At 42.5% G+C, this 14,319-nt stretch overlaps 1 protein-coding gene across 1 annotated transcript in view; it reads left to right on the forward strand.

Moving 5' to 3' along the window:
- The first annotated feature begins 3,001 nt into the window (after nt 1-3,001).
- Nucleotides 3,002-14,319, forward strand: part of LOC109302207 — a 153,044-nt gene continuing 141,726 nt past the window's right edge. Inside the window, exons 1-2 of the mRNA XM_019523772.1 lie at nt 3,002-3,363; nt 5,755-5,813. Of these exons, the coding sequence (XP_019379317.1) occupies nt 3,174-3,363; nt 5,755-5,813 (249 nt within the window). The 5' untranslated portion in view covers nt 3,002-3,173. The remainder of the gene's footprint in view (nt 3,364-5,754; nt 5,814-14,319) is intronic.

Consider the following 14,319-nt stretch of genomic DNA (forward strand, 5'->3'; position numbering starts at 1 on the left):
CATATGGCTCTTTAAACCCACTGATAGTTTTGTGCCCTGACACAATCCTTGAACATTTGAGGGGAATATGAGAGGCTGAAGAGCACTTGAATCTGGCAAGCAGATTTTGAAAATAAGCTTCACTGCAGTGCACATCAGGCACAGAAACGCCTGGGAATGAAATTCTGTAGATCCTATGGATACATTAAAACTTGGCTGTCATTTTTACCGTGAAGTCTTTATAAAGAGAGAAAACCCATGTTATTGCATTTCATAAAAGAATTTGTCAGTCTCAAATACATAATGGCATCAATGAAGCCCAAAGAGTCTGTTTCCTACAAACAATCAGTAACTAAATTAAATAGCAATGAGCATAGGGATGAGATACAAATGAAAGACATTTGGGGGCAAGAGTCAGAGAGCAGAAAGGAAAGGAGAAAGGAAGTTTAATGTAGGATTTAAATGTGAAAAGAACTCAGGAACAGGGGAAAAATAGAAAAAAGTTTTCCAAAATGAGTTTTCCAACCAGTGAAGCCAGAAACACTGATGGTTTGTCTGCACCACAGTAGAAAATTACTCAGGCACACAACTGAGGACAGAAGCTGCACCCACCTGCTCCCACTGCTGTCCACATGAGTGCTCTATCCTTGACAATTGTGATTACTTGAATAAGGGCGATAAACACCAAGTTAAAGCTGTGAAGAGGAGAGAGGGCTTTGAATGGAATAATGTAGCTTAGACTCTGGTACCTGGATACGTGTAAACACAAAGGGAAACATTCTGCATTTGGATGCATAAATTGCAAGGAGGTGCATTCTACACTGGATTAAGTATGGTTTCCATGATTTCCACATAGAGCAGAAATGATTGGAAAATTATTTTCCTCCCCTGTCCAATTTATTATTTGGTTTTAAATTGTTTCCATTTTGTATCAATACAAGCTCAGGCACTTATGATGCCTTTCTTTGTGGGGAGGGGAGGGACGACTCCAGCAGGGGGCACTAAGAGAAAGGCATTTCAGAACATCCTATAGTCCCATGGGCAGAGCATGCTCCTGACCGATCAGAAACCTAGAATTAAGTCTGAGATTAAAATCAAGGAATGTAAGAGTTTCAACCCTTCTCTGTCAAGTCCAAGGTGAATATTGCCCATTCAGCTATTGGGCAAGAGGGATGAGCTCCTTCTGGTTCATAGATCATTTTTGATCTATGTTTGGCTATCGGTTTTGTGAGAGCACACCTCAGATTTCCTCATACTTCACAGACTAGAGTCTTTCTGTATCACATATGGCTTGTCCTGGATGGTAGCAACAACTTTTCCTTCCTGCTTGGACCCGGTGCCTACAGAACTAGGGGTGAGTATGCCTGGTTGACATATTGCTGACATTTCCCAGATCTTCAGGCTCCTCACAACCTCCCTGGCTATGTAAGTTGGCCAAGCCATGAATCCGCTAAAAGCTGTTAATGCTTTTGGTCACCAACTCTGAGAGATGCTTTACAGACCTTTGGGTATTTTGGAGCCAGTATGGTTGTTGACCTTGGAGGATAACAATGCATTTGTGCTAGATTAGCAAATGTGATGATTGCTTTCACAACTGTGATCACAGTTTGAATACTGGTGTTTATGGAGCAAGATCCTACATTGTAGTGGGACTGTCTGATCTTGCAGGCCTGAGATGCCCAAGTGCAACTCCAACAAGGAGCGGGGAAGCAAACCTCCATGGAGCTGTGCAATGAACCTGTCACAGCCTTCCAGCACCAAAGCACCTGACAGAGGGAATCTGTACCAATGCAGCAACCTCTGAGTTGCTGTGACCTTTTGGGAACTGTGGCTTACCACCTTGATGTTGGCAAGCAATCGCTTGGGTTCTCAGTCTGCAATGTAGTTCTTAAAGTGGCACGAAATATTCCTGAAATAACAGCTGGTTTTTAGAGAGTGGGATTTCCAAATTGCACTATGGTCTTGCTGAGACACTTTAACCCATTGCTTGCTCACCTAAATGAGCAAAGCAAATCCATCATCCATGAAGACTACTACCCTCTGGTTCTGTAGGACCATAAGGTCAGGTTCTTGGAGTGGGGAGCTCAGGTAAAATATATGTTGTCAGGGACCTGACAGGATTTACTGTTTATATTTTTGGAAAACCTCAAACCTTATTCCCTCCCAATAATATCAATGGGGGTGATGGTGCCCACTGTTATTCTGGTGGCCCACATTCTACTGCTCTTAAAACCATACTCTGAGCTTACAGGCTGGAAGAGAAAATTCATCTACACATTTAGCAATTGCAGGTGGTAATGTAGTGTGCATTTTAGTAGGCTCAGGCTGAAACTGCACAAGTAGCTGGTTGATAATGAAGCAAATGTCATCCAAATGATTGTGGCTTGCTGTATCTTGTACAACATCTGTGAGATTAAATGAAAATATTTTCATTTGGAAGGGCCCCAGGATACAAATGGTTTGCCATCTACCAGTATATCTGGCCTTGACCCATCACCTGAAAGGCAGGTAATTAGTCACAGGCTGTGGTTATGCTTCATTCCCTTAAAGGGCCATTCTGCCTTGTGATGGATGTGTATGTATGGATGGATGATCTGGTCTCTGATATTACTGCTCAGTCCTGGTATCATATATCATACACGAGGCTCTGTGGGTGTTGTATTTGTACATTCTTCATTTTCTAATTCTTTGATGCCCAGTGTAAACTGAAAGCACTGAGTACTGATTCCTTATGGGTGATGGAAGAACTGGTCTGTTCAAATTTTCCAGTTACATCGGATTTCACATTCCCTCTTTGAGTTGGCCTGTGAAAACATGTCATGGCTGTAGCATTTCTGGGCTCTGAGAAGCACCTGCTGGCCCTCTTTTTTCAGCGTGATGAAAGGTATGGTGTGGAAAGCACTGTATGATGACAGGGAGAAATAGCAAGCCAGAAAGAGAGACAGACAGAAGATGATAAACATCTGTGAGAGAAATAGGTAATCTGTAACTGAGAGTCTCACAATGCAAACATAATACATTTTTCTAGGTATTTAGGTAGTAATTACCTCATTATGTTTCAACAATGTATTCGTTATTCCTGCTGCTTTTCAGTACCTGACACTAATTTTTGTAGCTATAATAATGTAGAAATTACAGTACACACATTGGTACAGACCAAACCTGTTTAATTAGCTGCCTGGAAGAGAAAGATAATGTCTTATTATTTGTCTAGGGATAGTCAACTTGTTCTATGTTTAGAGATAATCACCTTCACTCTGGAGTGGGAAGACATCCTGCAATTACACAGAGCTGAAAACAATTCTTTCTTTCAGGGGAGGCTGCGGGTCTTGAAGGCAGTGACACCTTTGAAACCTCAGTTATCATTAAAGTCTTTCAGATACTGTAAGTCTTCATTTTATTGGGAGCTTTATTTTTTTTTCCTCTTAAACAGTAACAGTTGCATTCCCAGTCCACTCATTCTCCAATATAGTCTTATAAATTCCATGTAGCTTCAGAATTCATCAGAGATGTCCTTTCTGTGTACACACCTATGAACCCTTTGTGACTAGTCTCCTCGAATCTGTGCACCTCTTTCCCCTCTCATTTCACAGTCCCTCCACTACATTGTTTTCATGGTTTGTTTCAATCACTGTACCCTGAAAAATATTGAGCCTATTTCTAGTTTCACTCCGGCATAAGTCAAAAGAAATCAATTAAAATCAATGGAGGGAAAAGAGTTTTTAGGTTGACAAACGTGACCAGCACAAGAGAAAACGGCTACTGACTGGTTATGAACAAAAGCAGATTGGAAAGTAGAATATTTCTACTTACTAAAGAAGTAAAGCTTTGGAATGGCTTCCCAAGGCAAATAATAGGGATAAAACCTGAATTGCTTTAGTATTGAACTACGTAGGTTTGTGGGGAAAAGGGTATGATAGGGTAGGGTATTCTTGGTATAGCAACCTGTGTTGCAAAAAGCCTATATTTGCAAATAGTGACCAACGTTGGCAGGACATTGGCAGTGCCCTAGTCTCATACACACTTATCTAGCACTTTGTTGTAGGATGTTCTTGGTGCTTCTGGTTTTATGTTTTCTAGTTGTGTGAGAGGGTTTGAAGTGGTGGTTTTGCTTTCAATTGCAATTTTAGGGAGGCCTTCAGTAAATGACTACCTACAAGGCTAGGATTGGACTTGATGGCCTATGGAGCCCCATCCAGTCCTAGGTTCCTATGGCTTAAACCAGGTCTTAACCAATCAGCCCTATTAAACCAAATTCCTCAAGGAAGCAGCATGATCCAGAACTGTCACTGGACAAGGACTAGAGAGTTGAAGAAAAGTTTTTGGTGGGAATGTCTCAATTTGTCATAATCAAGGAAGAAGTTTTCAATGCTGATCTGATAAGACTCTGCTCAGCAGATTTCTTTAAACCTGCCTGTTTTCCTGCCTGCTCTCTTTCTTTGTTCCTTAGCAGCTTGCCTAGCAAACTACTGGACAACTGGAGGCTTCCCAGCTCCTGGCTTCTTAGTAGCCAAGGCCCTCAGCACTAGGGCAGCCTACCATACGGATAGGTCCAGAGCCAGCATCCCATTCCTTTTCAGTGAGAATTTGGAAATGATTAGGGTTTTTAATGAGTCAAAATGAACTATGAAATCCAAAAATCCACTGTGGAATTGAACTGTGTTTCTCTGCCCAGCTTTAGCACCTATACCTGGGGTGCAGAAGATGGGTTGAAGACAGAGAGAGAACACATCCTGAAGGCAGCACTTGGCATCCACCTGGGCAGAATGGTCTTGTTGATTATACTTGGAATAAAGTATTGTAGCTATTTGTTTGTACGTGGAAATAGGCCATCCAGTTTTCTTTTTCAGTAAAAGCAGAGTGATACAATGGAAACTAATAGAGAATCAATTACTGGATGTAAAGCACTTCATATAGGTAAAGCATCATATAAATGCAAAATAATGTTAACTATTATTTTACAAGGCTTGGCTTCCTTTTTGTAAATACAGACAGGAGGGACCAGGCTCTGTTCCACCTTTTAAGTATCTAAGTGAATGTAATCACAACTTAAGTACTAACATGGACACATAATCATGTAATTAATGGTGCGATAAACCAGGGAATAAACCACAAAATTGTTACACAAAATATGTCATAGCTTTTCAGCTGATTCCCATTATGCCTTAAATTGAATGAGTGGCCAGTGCTGATCAGCTATTTGGTGCACCTGAAGCCAGGAGTACCTGTCAGCTGATTGGCACTCCCAGCCTTGAGAGTGAACTGTAGCGAAGGGCTCCCAAAGCTGCTCCCAGCCAGGTGCACCAGCTAACTGCCAATGCAAAGGCAGCACAGAATTATGATCCTGGGTTTTTCCTGCACCAGCAACAGGGTGCCATTGGAATCTGATCCCCAAACCTACAGTTGTGTTTCCTGCCATGTACCTGGTTGGGGTCACGGATCAGATCCCATTGTGCTTTAACTGAACATCTGTCAGGAGCATCCACTTCCATGCCTTACAGGTAGAATAGAATATGGTCTGAGATTTTTTTCCTTTAATTGGAAAATCTCCCAACCATTGCTTTGTAAGCACTGATGTATGTGTATATACATATAGCATGTGTATGTTCATGCACACACATGCATATTGAGAAAAAGAAACTGTGTGCACACACTAATATATATACTACCACAAACTGCTGCAGACTTATATTCTACATGTAAAGGCTTGATAATGATAGACATATGGAATTCACAGTGTTTGTTATTTGTAATCAGAGTTCTTATCAATTACAGCCCGACTCCACTATGAGCCTGCTAGTAACGAAGGATATTCAAATGAAGCCTTGACGAAGGTACAGTATCTCATTTCCCTAATTTTATTTAAACACTTATCATGGAGAAAAGGTTGAACACATTAACTTAAAAATTAATGATATTTGTAATTTGCAACTTTAAACATATGCCCTAACATCTAGCACTGAAAACCTAATAGAAAAAATGTTAATTGTGGCTGGAAGTAGGCCACACTGGGTTGTAGCATTACTACTTTTCAGTTAAAGAGAAGCAATCATTTTTAGCTAGCAATGCTAGAGAGACAGCCAAGCACATCCTTTCTTATTCATGAGCACACTTCTCAGTAAGCTACAAGCATTGCTTTGCCAGTCTTGTTGCAGGATTTCACGTACATAATAGAGCAAAAAATATTGAACTCTGCACACAATAGGCTATGCATTTTAATAAAACTCCTGTTGAGTTTCCATGAGTGCACAAGAAGAAGGATGGTCTTATGATTAAAATCATCTTGTGGACATCAAGAGATCAGGTACAATTTCTGATTCTCCCTCAGACTTCTTACTGAATGTTAATCAAGTCTCTTCATTCCAGCGTGCCTCAGTTTCTCATCTGTATAATAAAGGATGTTAATTTAGGCTGCTTAATACTTTTGTATTGAACGAGCTTTATATTCAAAATTGTGTTGTTGGCTAAACTTGATTTTTGTATGCTGGCTGTGGAAAAATGTATCTTTTACTCAAAGGGAAAAAAACAAACAAAACTAAACCCAAAAAATAATGAAAGGATAAAACTTGGAATACTGTGGCAACGCTGAAACATTTTGTTTTGGAAATGCTGCCACCATGCCATAAGTTTGCTAGCCAAAGCTGAGGTTTGTTAGCCACGTAGATTCATTCTTATCTCTGGATTTGGCTTTCCTGTCAGATCACACTACCTCAAGATGACACAAGGATTTTAGGTCTTGGGGGACTTGGTCCAAATTGTTCCAGTAGTTTGCTTTCTGCTGAAAAATCTAATTTTCACGCAGAAACTAATTCTATTTTTAATACCTTTTTTTTCACCTTCTGCATCCTTTTTTTGTCTTTATGGCTGTTAGCTTTTTTAAACCAAGCGTGTCTTTCACTCTGTGCTAGTCCAGTGTCCAGCAGAATGGAGTCTCTAGTCATTACTATAATACCAATAATAATAACTCAGAATAATAATAAAAGTAGGCAAAGGCTGTAGTTACTAAAAAAAATAGTGTATGTAACTTGTGCTGCGGGTGCAATATTTTCTTGCCAGCTGGTGGGATTAAGTAGTTAATCAGAGCACCCCAAGGGATGACAAGGTCAAACAGTTATAAACTCCTTCAAGACTGTTTCAGGCTGGACACAAGGAAGAATTTCTTCACTGTCCGAGCCCCCAAGGTCTGGAGTAGCCTGCTACCAGAGGTGGTTCGAGCACTTACATTGAACACCTTCAAGAGAAAATTGGATGCTTATCTTGCTGGGATCCTATGATCCCAGCTGACTTCCTGCCCTTCGAGCAGGGGGCTGGACTCGATGATCTTCTGAGGTCCCTTCCAGTCTCAATGTCCATGAAATCTATAAGTGACACAGTACACTGGAGTTCTTTCTCTATCCCTGCTACTGACTTCCTATGTGGTCTCTGGTAATTCAGTGAAATGCTCTGGGCTTACATTTATCTGTGTATTAACTTCATATATGTATATTAACTATGTATTACTAGAAAAGGAAATTTCTGTCTTTTTAAAAATGTTTCCAAAATCTTGAAAATTGTTTTGGTTACAAAACATCTCAAAAAACAAAAAAAGATTTCTTTTTTCATGAGAGGAAGAACAGAGAAAGTCCATTTTAAGAGAGGTGAGCTAGATCATTTGGCTTGTCCCTGGGGTGCCTGATTCCCAAGGCAGCTGTCTTCTGGAGCTATCTGTCTTCCCCAGCACCCTGAGGGGAGGCAGCTGTCTAGGTGGTGGGAAAGCCAGCTGTCTGGGAAGGTGGGCAGCCCTGGGAAGGAGTTTCTGTCAAACGTTTTGATAGAATCAGCAGTTATTTTCATGTATAAGCGGCTTTCTGTACATCCTGTAATTCACTTGTGGAACTCACTGCTACAGGATAATGTTGAAAGCTGAAAGAAAGAAACAGGATGCTTATATGGATAACAGGAATATGCATGCCAGTAATTATAGTACTTCAGGCTTAGAGACATTCTGAAGGAATGTTAACATATATGCTGAGAGAATAGAAAGCTTATGACTCTGTGAACCAGTTAGTCTCTAAGGTGCCACCCTGCCCTGCCTTATGCTGTGATGAATCACTGTGCCAAGTGGAAATGAACAGGGCACAAGAAATGAATAGGACACAACTTTGAAGCTAGCAAGGCAGACAGCGGTGAGCTGTCTGCACAGCTAGTCTCCTGATAAACTTATAGACTGGTCTGATCCCAGTTCCTGATATCTTTTTCTGGCTTTTGACCTTGACTTGCTCCTGACTCCTGGCTAGGACCCTAACCTGTAGGAGTGACTGCCCACATCCAGGTCATTGCTATAAGCTTCAGGCTTAAACCAAGCTCTAACTTAAAATATCAGGGTGAATATTAATATGGGATATTGTGAGGAATCAGTCAGCCTGTGTATGGCTTGGCTTATGATTTCTGGTTGATATTATGAAGTTATTGTTGTGAGGCTTGCCATAGCATGGAGATATCTCTACATCTGTGCCTCCAGCAGGTACCCACCATACTGAAAGTTTCTGCAGGGCATGGTGTTGTCTCATCTGAACTAAGTCTTAATGAGCTAATTTGGATACCTGAAACAGTACAGCTGTGTTAGCATACTGCTTTGCCGAGGTAAATGTAATCTTTCTCAGAAAGGCTAATTATCTATGCACAGCATCAAACTAATGCAGCCACATTGCTTTTGATACCCAAGTTAGCTCTTTTAGAGCTCATTAAGGTATCTCTGCATAGTATCACATTATGCTATAAAGACATAGTTGAAGGGACAGTAGTGAGAAAGTAATCATAATGACTGTACTTTGAACCGTGAGCATGCACGAAGCTAGGATTATTGAACACTAGGAGATTCAATTTTCTCTTTACTACAGATATTAGGGATCTGGGATATGGGTAGTGACAAATTTCCATATCTGAAGGAGAGGTGTTGGAGAGTGGGCATATACAGTGAGGAAGGTTCCTGGGGAAGCACAGGAAGCTTGAGGTATGAAGAGGACACCATAGGCAAGAGAAAAGAAGAGACCAAGAGGATTTCTGAGCAGGGAGGAAACAGTTTAGCTCCAGGACCAGTCAAGGTCTGAGAATATGAGTTGAGTTGGGGAGTCCAGGGGTCAGAATAGACAACATTAGTAGCACAGAAGGATCCTGGACAAATCAAGGGGCTCCTGACACCAGCTCAAATAACCCTCCAGAGTGGGGAGAAATTTGAGGTATGAAAATTCATGTGGGAAGAACTTTTTTTGTGTTGGTCCACTTATTCTATGTACTGTTAAATATAAAGCAATGCTCTTTTACACAAAGACTATGTCTGATCTTATGTCACTGGCTATGTTACTTGACCCTGAAAAGTTAAACTGTAGCTCAGAAGGCCCATCCAAACAGAGGCCATGCTATCAGACTACAGATAAATTTATTCATTAGACACTGTAGTGAAAGTTGGCAGCGGTCACATCATCACCACATTGTACTGGAAACCATGCAGCCATGACAGATACCTCCATGCCAGCTGCCTTTGTCTTAAGCACACCACTAGATCTACAGCCACGCTCTGCATTACCCCTGTATCTGTTCTGATCCCACTGCCTGGGGTGCATACCTTAAGGATCTGGAGCAGGAATTCCTACACTTGCAACATGATCCCAAACCATAGCCACTCAAAATCATAGAGCCAAGACTCATGCCTCACTCTGATTTGCTACAATACTAACCCTGCAACCAGTTCAACAGAATCCCTCTGGTTTGACTTACAACCCCTAGCTTGAAGACACTGGATACATCATTAATGACCTCCCAGCCCTCCTGGAAAATGATGACCCTCTTAAGGTAACTATGGGGGACTGTAACTGGGAGACTTTGCTCCCTATTACTTGAGTACAGTGAGGAAAGAAACTTACCCCAAGGGCAAAGAAATGGGAAGAAACGCTGATGTCATCAACTGATGCTGACAGTGTCCATCACACCCGAAAGACAAGAGACTCTGATATAATTTACTTACCAGAAATGATGAGGATAAAAGGGGGACGAGTGAGCAGTGTCAATATCCTGGAAGGAGAATCCTGAGCCGTGGTGATTTTGTGACGGTGATCATCTTTGTGCGGAGGTACAAAAGCGACAGAGCTCGGCATTTCATGAGAGCTGAAGGAGCAGAGACACCGACTGAAACTGATGGTTGGTTAACCCCAGCGAAGGTAACAGGGGAGAACTTTTGACATTGTTATAAGCTGCAGAATTTGATAAGTAGACTGTTGATACAAAGCTAATTGCTGTAGACACGAGTTGTGGATAGAGACAGTGTGGAGAAGTTTCTCTTTTTCTTTTCTTTCTGGGGTTTTTTGTTTGTAATTTGTAAGGGCAGTGCTGCGGGCAGAGCACACCCGCAGTAGCTGTGAATCATTGTATCTCTCCCAGAGTGAGCAGACCTCAGGGTCACAGTGTCATTAAGTGGGTGAAGACGTGGTTTTCCAAGAACAACAACATCACAGAGTTGCCCGTGTGCTTTTTTTCTTTCTCAATAAACTTCCATCAAGGTGTGGCAGGAGAGTAAACTGCAGAAGAAACTCTGAATAATTTTTTTTTGCAACCTTAACTTACCTAGAAATAATACTCAATCATAGGGACAAACGTGTCCTGGCTTATAGACAGCATCCCCAACCTCAAAATGTGTCTCTCCAGCAACAGACTACTTAACTCCTATTTTTACTGAGGCACTAGGTCTTGCACCAGACCCAGATGCCTGCTGTGTCCCCTTATCAATACAGGTCATATCATCATTAGACCAATTAACACTAGCTATAATATCCAGCGTTCATTCACTTGATTCTTTACCAATGTCATATATGCCATCACCTGCTTATAGTGCTCCTCTGCTACGTACTTTGGACAGATGGAGCGATCCCCATATGACAGAATGAACAGACACCCATCTGACGCCAAGTCCAGCAATGCACAAAGGTCTGTGGTAGAATACTTTTACCTCTCAGGATACACCATTGTTGACCTCAGGGTTTTAAGAACAAGAGCATTTTAAAAACTGACTTGAACATGAAATTGCAAAGCAAGAAATCATCCCCAAAGGAGTAGTGTGATGTATGTTCTAAACAGAGACTATGAATTCTTATCTCAGCACCCAGATTAGCTCTTACAAGCCCCATGTCACTGTGGCTTTATTGCTTTGTTGTTCTCTTTAAACCCCTCTATCTTTCTCAGTACTGTCCTCCCTCTTTCCTTATGCCCACCATTCCCAGTTTCCCTGTCTTTCATATTTAAATTGCTTTTGCTTGATAGCCTGCTCTCTGCATGTCCTTTCACAGCCTCTGATGAAGTGAGCTGTTGCTCATGAAAGTTTGTGCATCTCTCATTCAGTTAGCCTACAAGGAGTACCTCTTTCATGCCTTCTTTCTGACTTTAGACTAACCTGGTTAACTACCTCTGTCTGCTCATGTCAGATGTTTGGTCACTCAGTCTTCCTCTACTTTGCTTGGCAGAAGCCATCTGTACAGCCTGTTAACAGGAGGAGCAGGGCAAAAATAAAAGAGTCTGTTGCTCTCAGCTCCCATTTCCAGAATGTGGGGTAAAAGGGGAGATGAGCAAAACTAGGAAAGAGCGACGAAGAGTGAAAAAGAAAGATGGAGAGAAGCCATAAAAGCCAGTGGGAGTTTTTCTGCCCACCTTAATGGGATTATGTTTTAGCCCAGTCTGTGGAAATTTTAATGAGTCAAATGAAGTTATCTCAGTAGTTTAAGCAACTTATGTGCAGATTCCTCTTCTTGATAACCAGCATGCTATGTAACCATACCGTATCACATCCAGTGTCCATTATCCAAACCATATTATTATTTCCAAAGAGCACTTCTCTTCTGGCAAAGCTGTGTGACAAACTCCTGCCAAAGCATAGCTCATGGCAGGGTAGATTATGATTAGAGTCAAGTACAGGAACTCTTATGATTCACTTGAAATTGGTATTAATACATATGCAAACCCATTTGGAAGGTGTAAAAATCAGGCTGTGCTTTTCCAGTTGTACACTATGACACTAGATTTCATTCTTATTTATTTATTTTTTTCCTCTAGTGGCACTTTGTCATACTGGTTCAATGAGTTTTATTCAAGTGGAGGAGGTTGATGGTTCAATCAGTCATGGCAGAATACTGGGCTCTCCTCCTCCTTGCTCACTGGAACCAGTTTGTTCAGTATATGCCAAGCAGGTATTAGATCATTAAGTTGCACTGAAAATAGGTTGTTTTTTTTTACAATACAGTAGTGTCTGGTGACAGAAACTAATATTGAGGACCTAAGAGATGAGGCACTATACAAATGCTCAGGCAGTCATCCCTCAAGAAAAGTATATATAAACAGAAAGTGGGGATTGGAGGTACAGAGAAATTAAATAATTTGTCAAAGAAAACAAAGCCAGGAACTAAACCTTCACAACCCAGCCTATGCCTATGATCCCTCTGAGACCTTTCTCAGAGGGATCATAGGCAGCCTTTCTAAAGAGAGAAAAGATCTGAGGACATGGTTCCCAGTTCTTAACACTAGACATCCCACTTACTTCATTGAGATTGCTGGTGTGAACAAGGACCCAAAGGAAAAAGAATCTGGCTTCTGATTTTTGGTGTCAGGTTTTTTCGGCACTCGATCATGCAAAATCAGAGGCCATTCTTAACAATGTGAGCCAAGTGGAGCAGCAAATAGGGAGCAGTAAAAGGGAAGCAATGTGAGCAGCAAAAGGAAAGCAGCCCAAATAAGCAAACACATATTGGAAAGTAGAGTTGTCTGACTTTTGAGTGGCTGAGGGCTGTATGCCATATGGGCCTTATGCCACATGAGCTGTGAGCCCCCAGGTCTCAATGGCATGCTGTGGGTCCCCTGGACTCCCCCACTGGGTGGAGTTTTGGCTGCCCAACCCCACTGGGGCCTGCAGGCTGTGCCCCCTACCTCCAGGGAGGGAGCAGGGACCCAGAGATCCCAGCTACAACAATAGCAGGAGCAATGGGGGAAGAGGCACCCAGGTGGGAGTTGCAGACAATCAGTTAACTGCTTGTGGTGTGCAGGCAAAAAACTGGTCTGACAGCCCTGTTTAAAAATTGCTCTGCAGTTGTTCTCAGTTGTTCTGCAACTTCAGAAGTACCTGAAGTAGCACTGCCTACATTGCTATTGACAATTAAGACATAATCAACTGTGCCAGTGGAGAAAGTAGTACCCTGTAAGGGTGTGTGAAGTGGGCCCTATTCGATTCAGATTCATCCCAAATTAGGGACAGTCTTCTGATTTGTTGATTCGGATCACTGTCCCTGATTCGATTTGGCCGAATCCAAATCTGAAGATTTGATGCTGAGTTGGAGATTCAATGATTTGGACATAGACGCAGCTTTTAAAACACTTTCTACATACCTCGAGGTATCAGGTGTGGCTCATGAATGCTGCAATGCTGGGAGGATGGAGCATCCTTGGGAGTGCGGTGGGGGGGGCTCCGCACTCTTGGCGGCTAACCTGGAAGTGGAACAGAAGTACTTCCGGGTCTGCCGGGGGGTGCCCTGGGGGCCCTCCCTGCGCCTGCCTGGTTCGGCAGTCAGCCAAAGGGGAACCCTGGGTGCCCCCCGACCCAGGAGGCACCAGTCATTGAGCCGGGGGAGCATGGGGGTGGGGGGGCCCTCCAGCATGCTTCCTGGTGAACCCAGAAGTGGACTGGAAGTGCTGCTGGTCCACTTTTGGGTCCGCTGCTGAGCATGCTGAGGAACCCACATGCTCCTGTAGGACGCTCCATGTGCCCCAACATCACAGTGTTGATGAGCCACCTGGTACCTTGAGGTACGGAGAAGAAACATTTAAAGCTGTGTCTATGTCAGAATTGTCGAATCCTTCCAAATCTCTCCAAATCCATTTGGAGGGTTCCGATTCGATTCGATTCAGAGAGATTAAAGGGTCCGTTGATTCGATTCGGATTCTGAGATTTGACCGCTGAATTGGACCGAATCTCTGCCGAATTGAATCAGGGACCAAAGCTTTTCATAGCCCTGCAACTGGCTGTTGCCATGATCAAGGGGATGGAAACTTGCTTATGATTATTTTCTGCCACAGCTGTACCAAACAGAGAATCTAATTTTTAATATTTAACTCACTAAGGATGAAATTCCTTCCAGTGCTGACAGCCAGCCCAAGGTTTGGGTATCAAGTGTTTGCAGGCCCCACGTCAGGTTCAGGTAGCTTAGTTTAAATCTCAATCAGGATAGCTGAGTGCACATGCTCACTGCTTGCCAGGAGGAAGAGCAGGCAGGCAAAGGCAAGTAAGTCAGGGGAGGAAGGGTGTGGGTCTATGGAGGGGGCTGGCTG

Source organism: Gavialis gangeticus, unplaced genomic scaffold (assembly GCF_001723915.1).
Source record: "Gavialis gangeticus isolate Ggan-Ray unplaced genomic scaffold, GavGan_comp1, whole genome shotgun sequence".
NCBI classification, from domain to species: domain Eukaryota; kingdom Metazoa; phylum Chordata; order Crocodylia; family Gavialidae; genus Gavialis; species Gavialis gangeticus.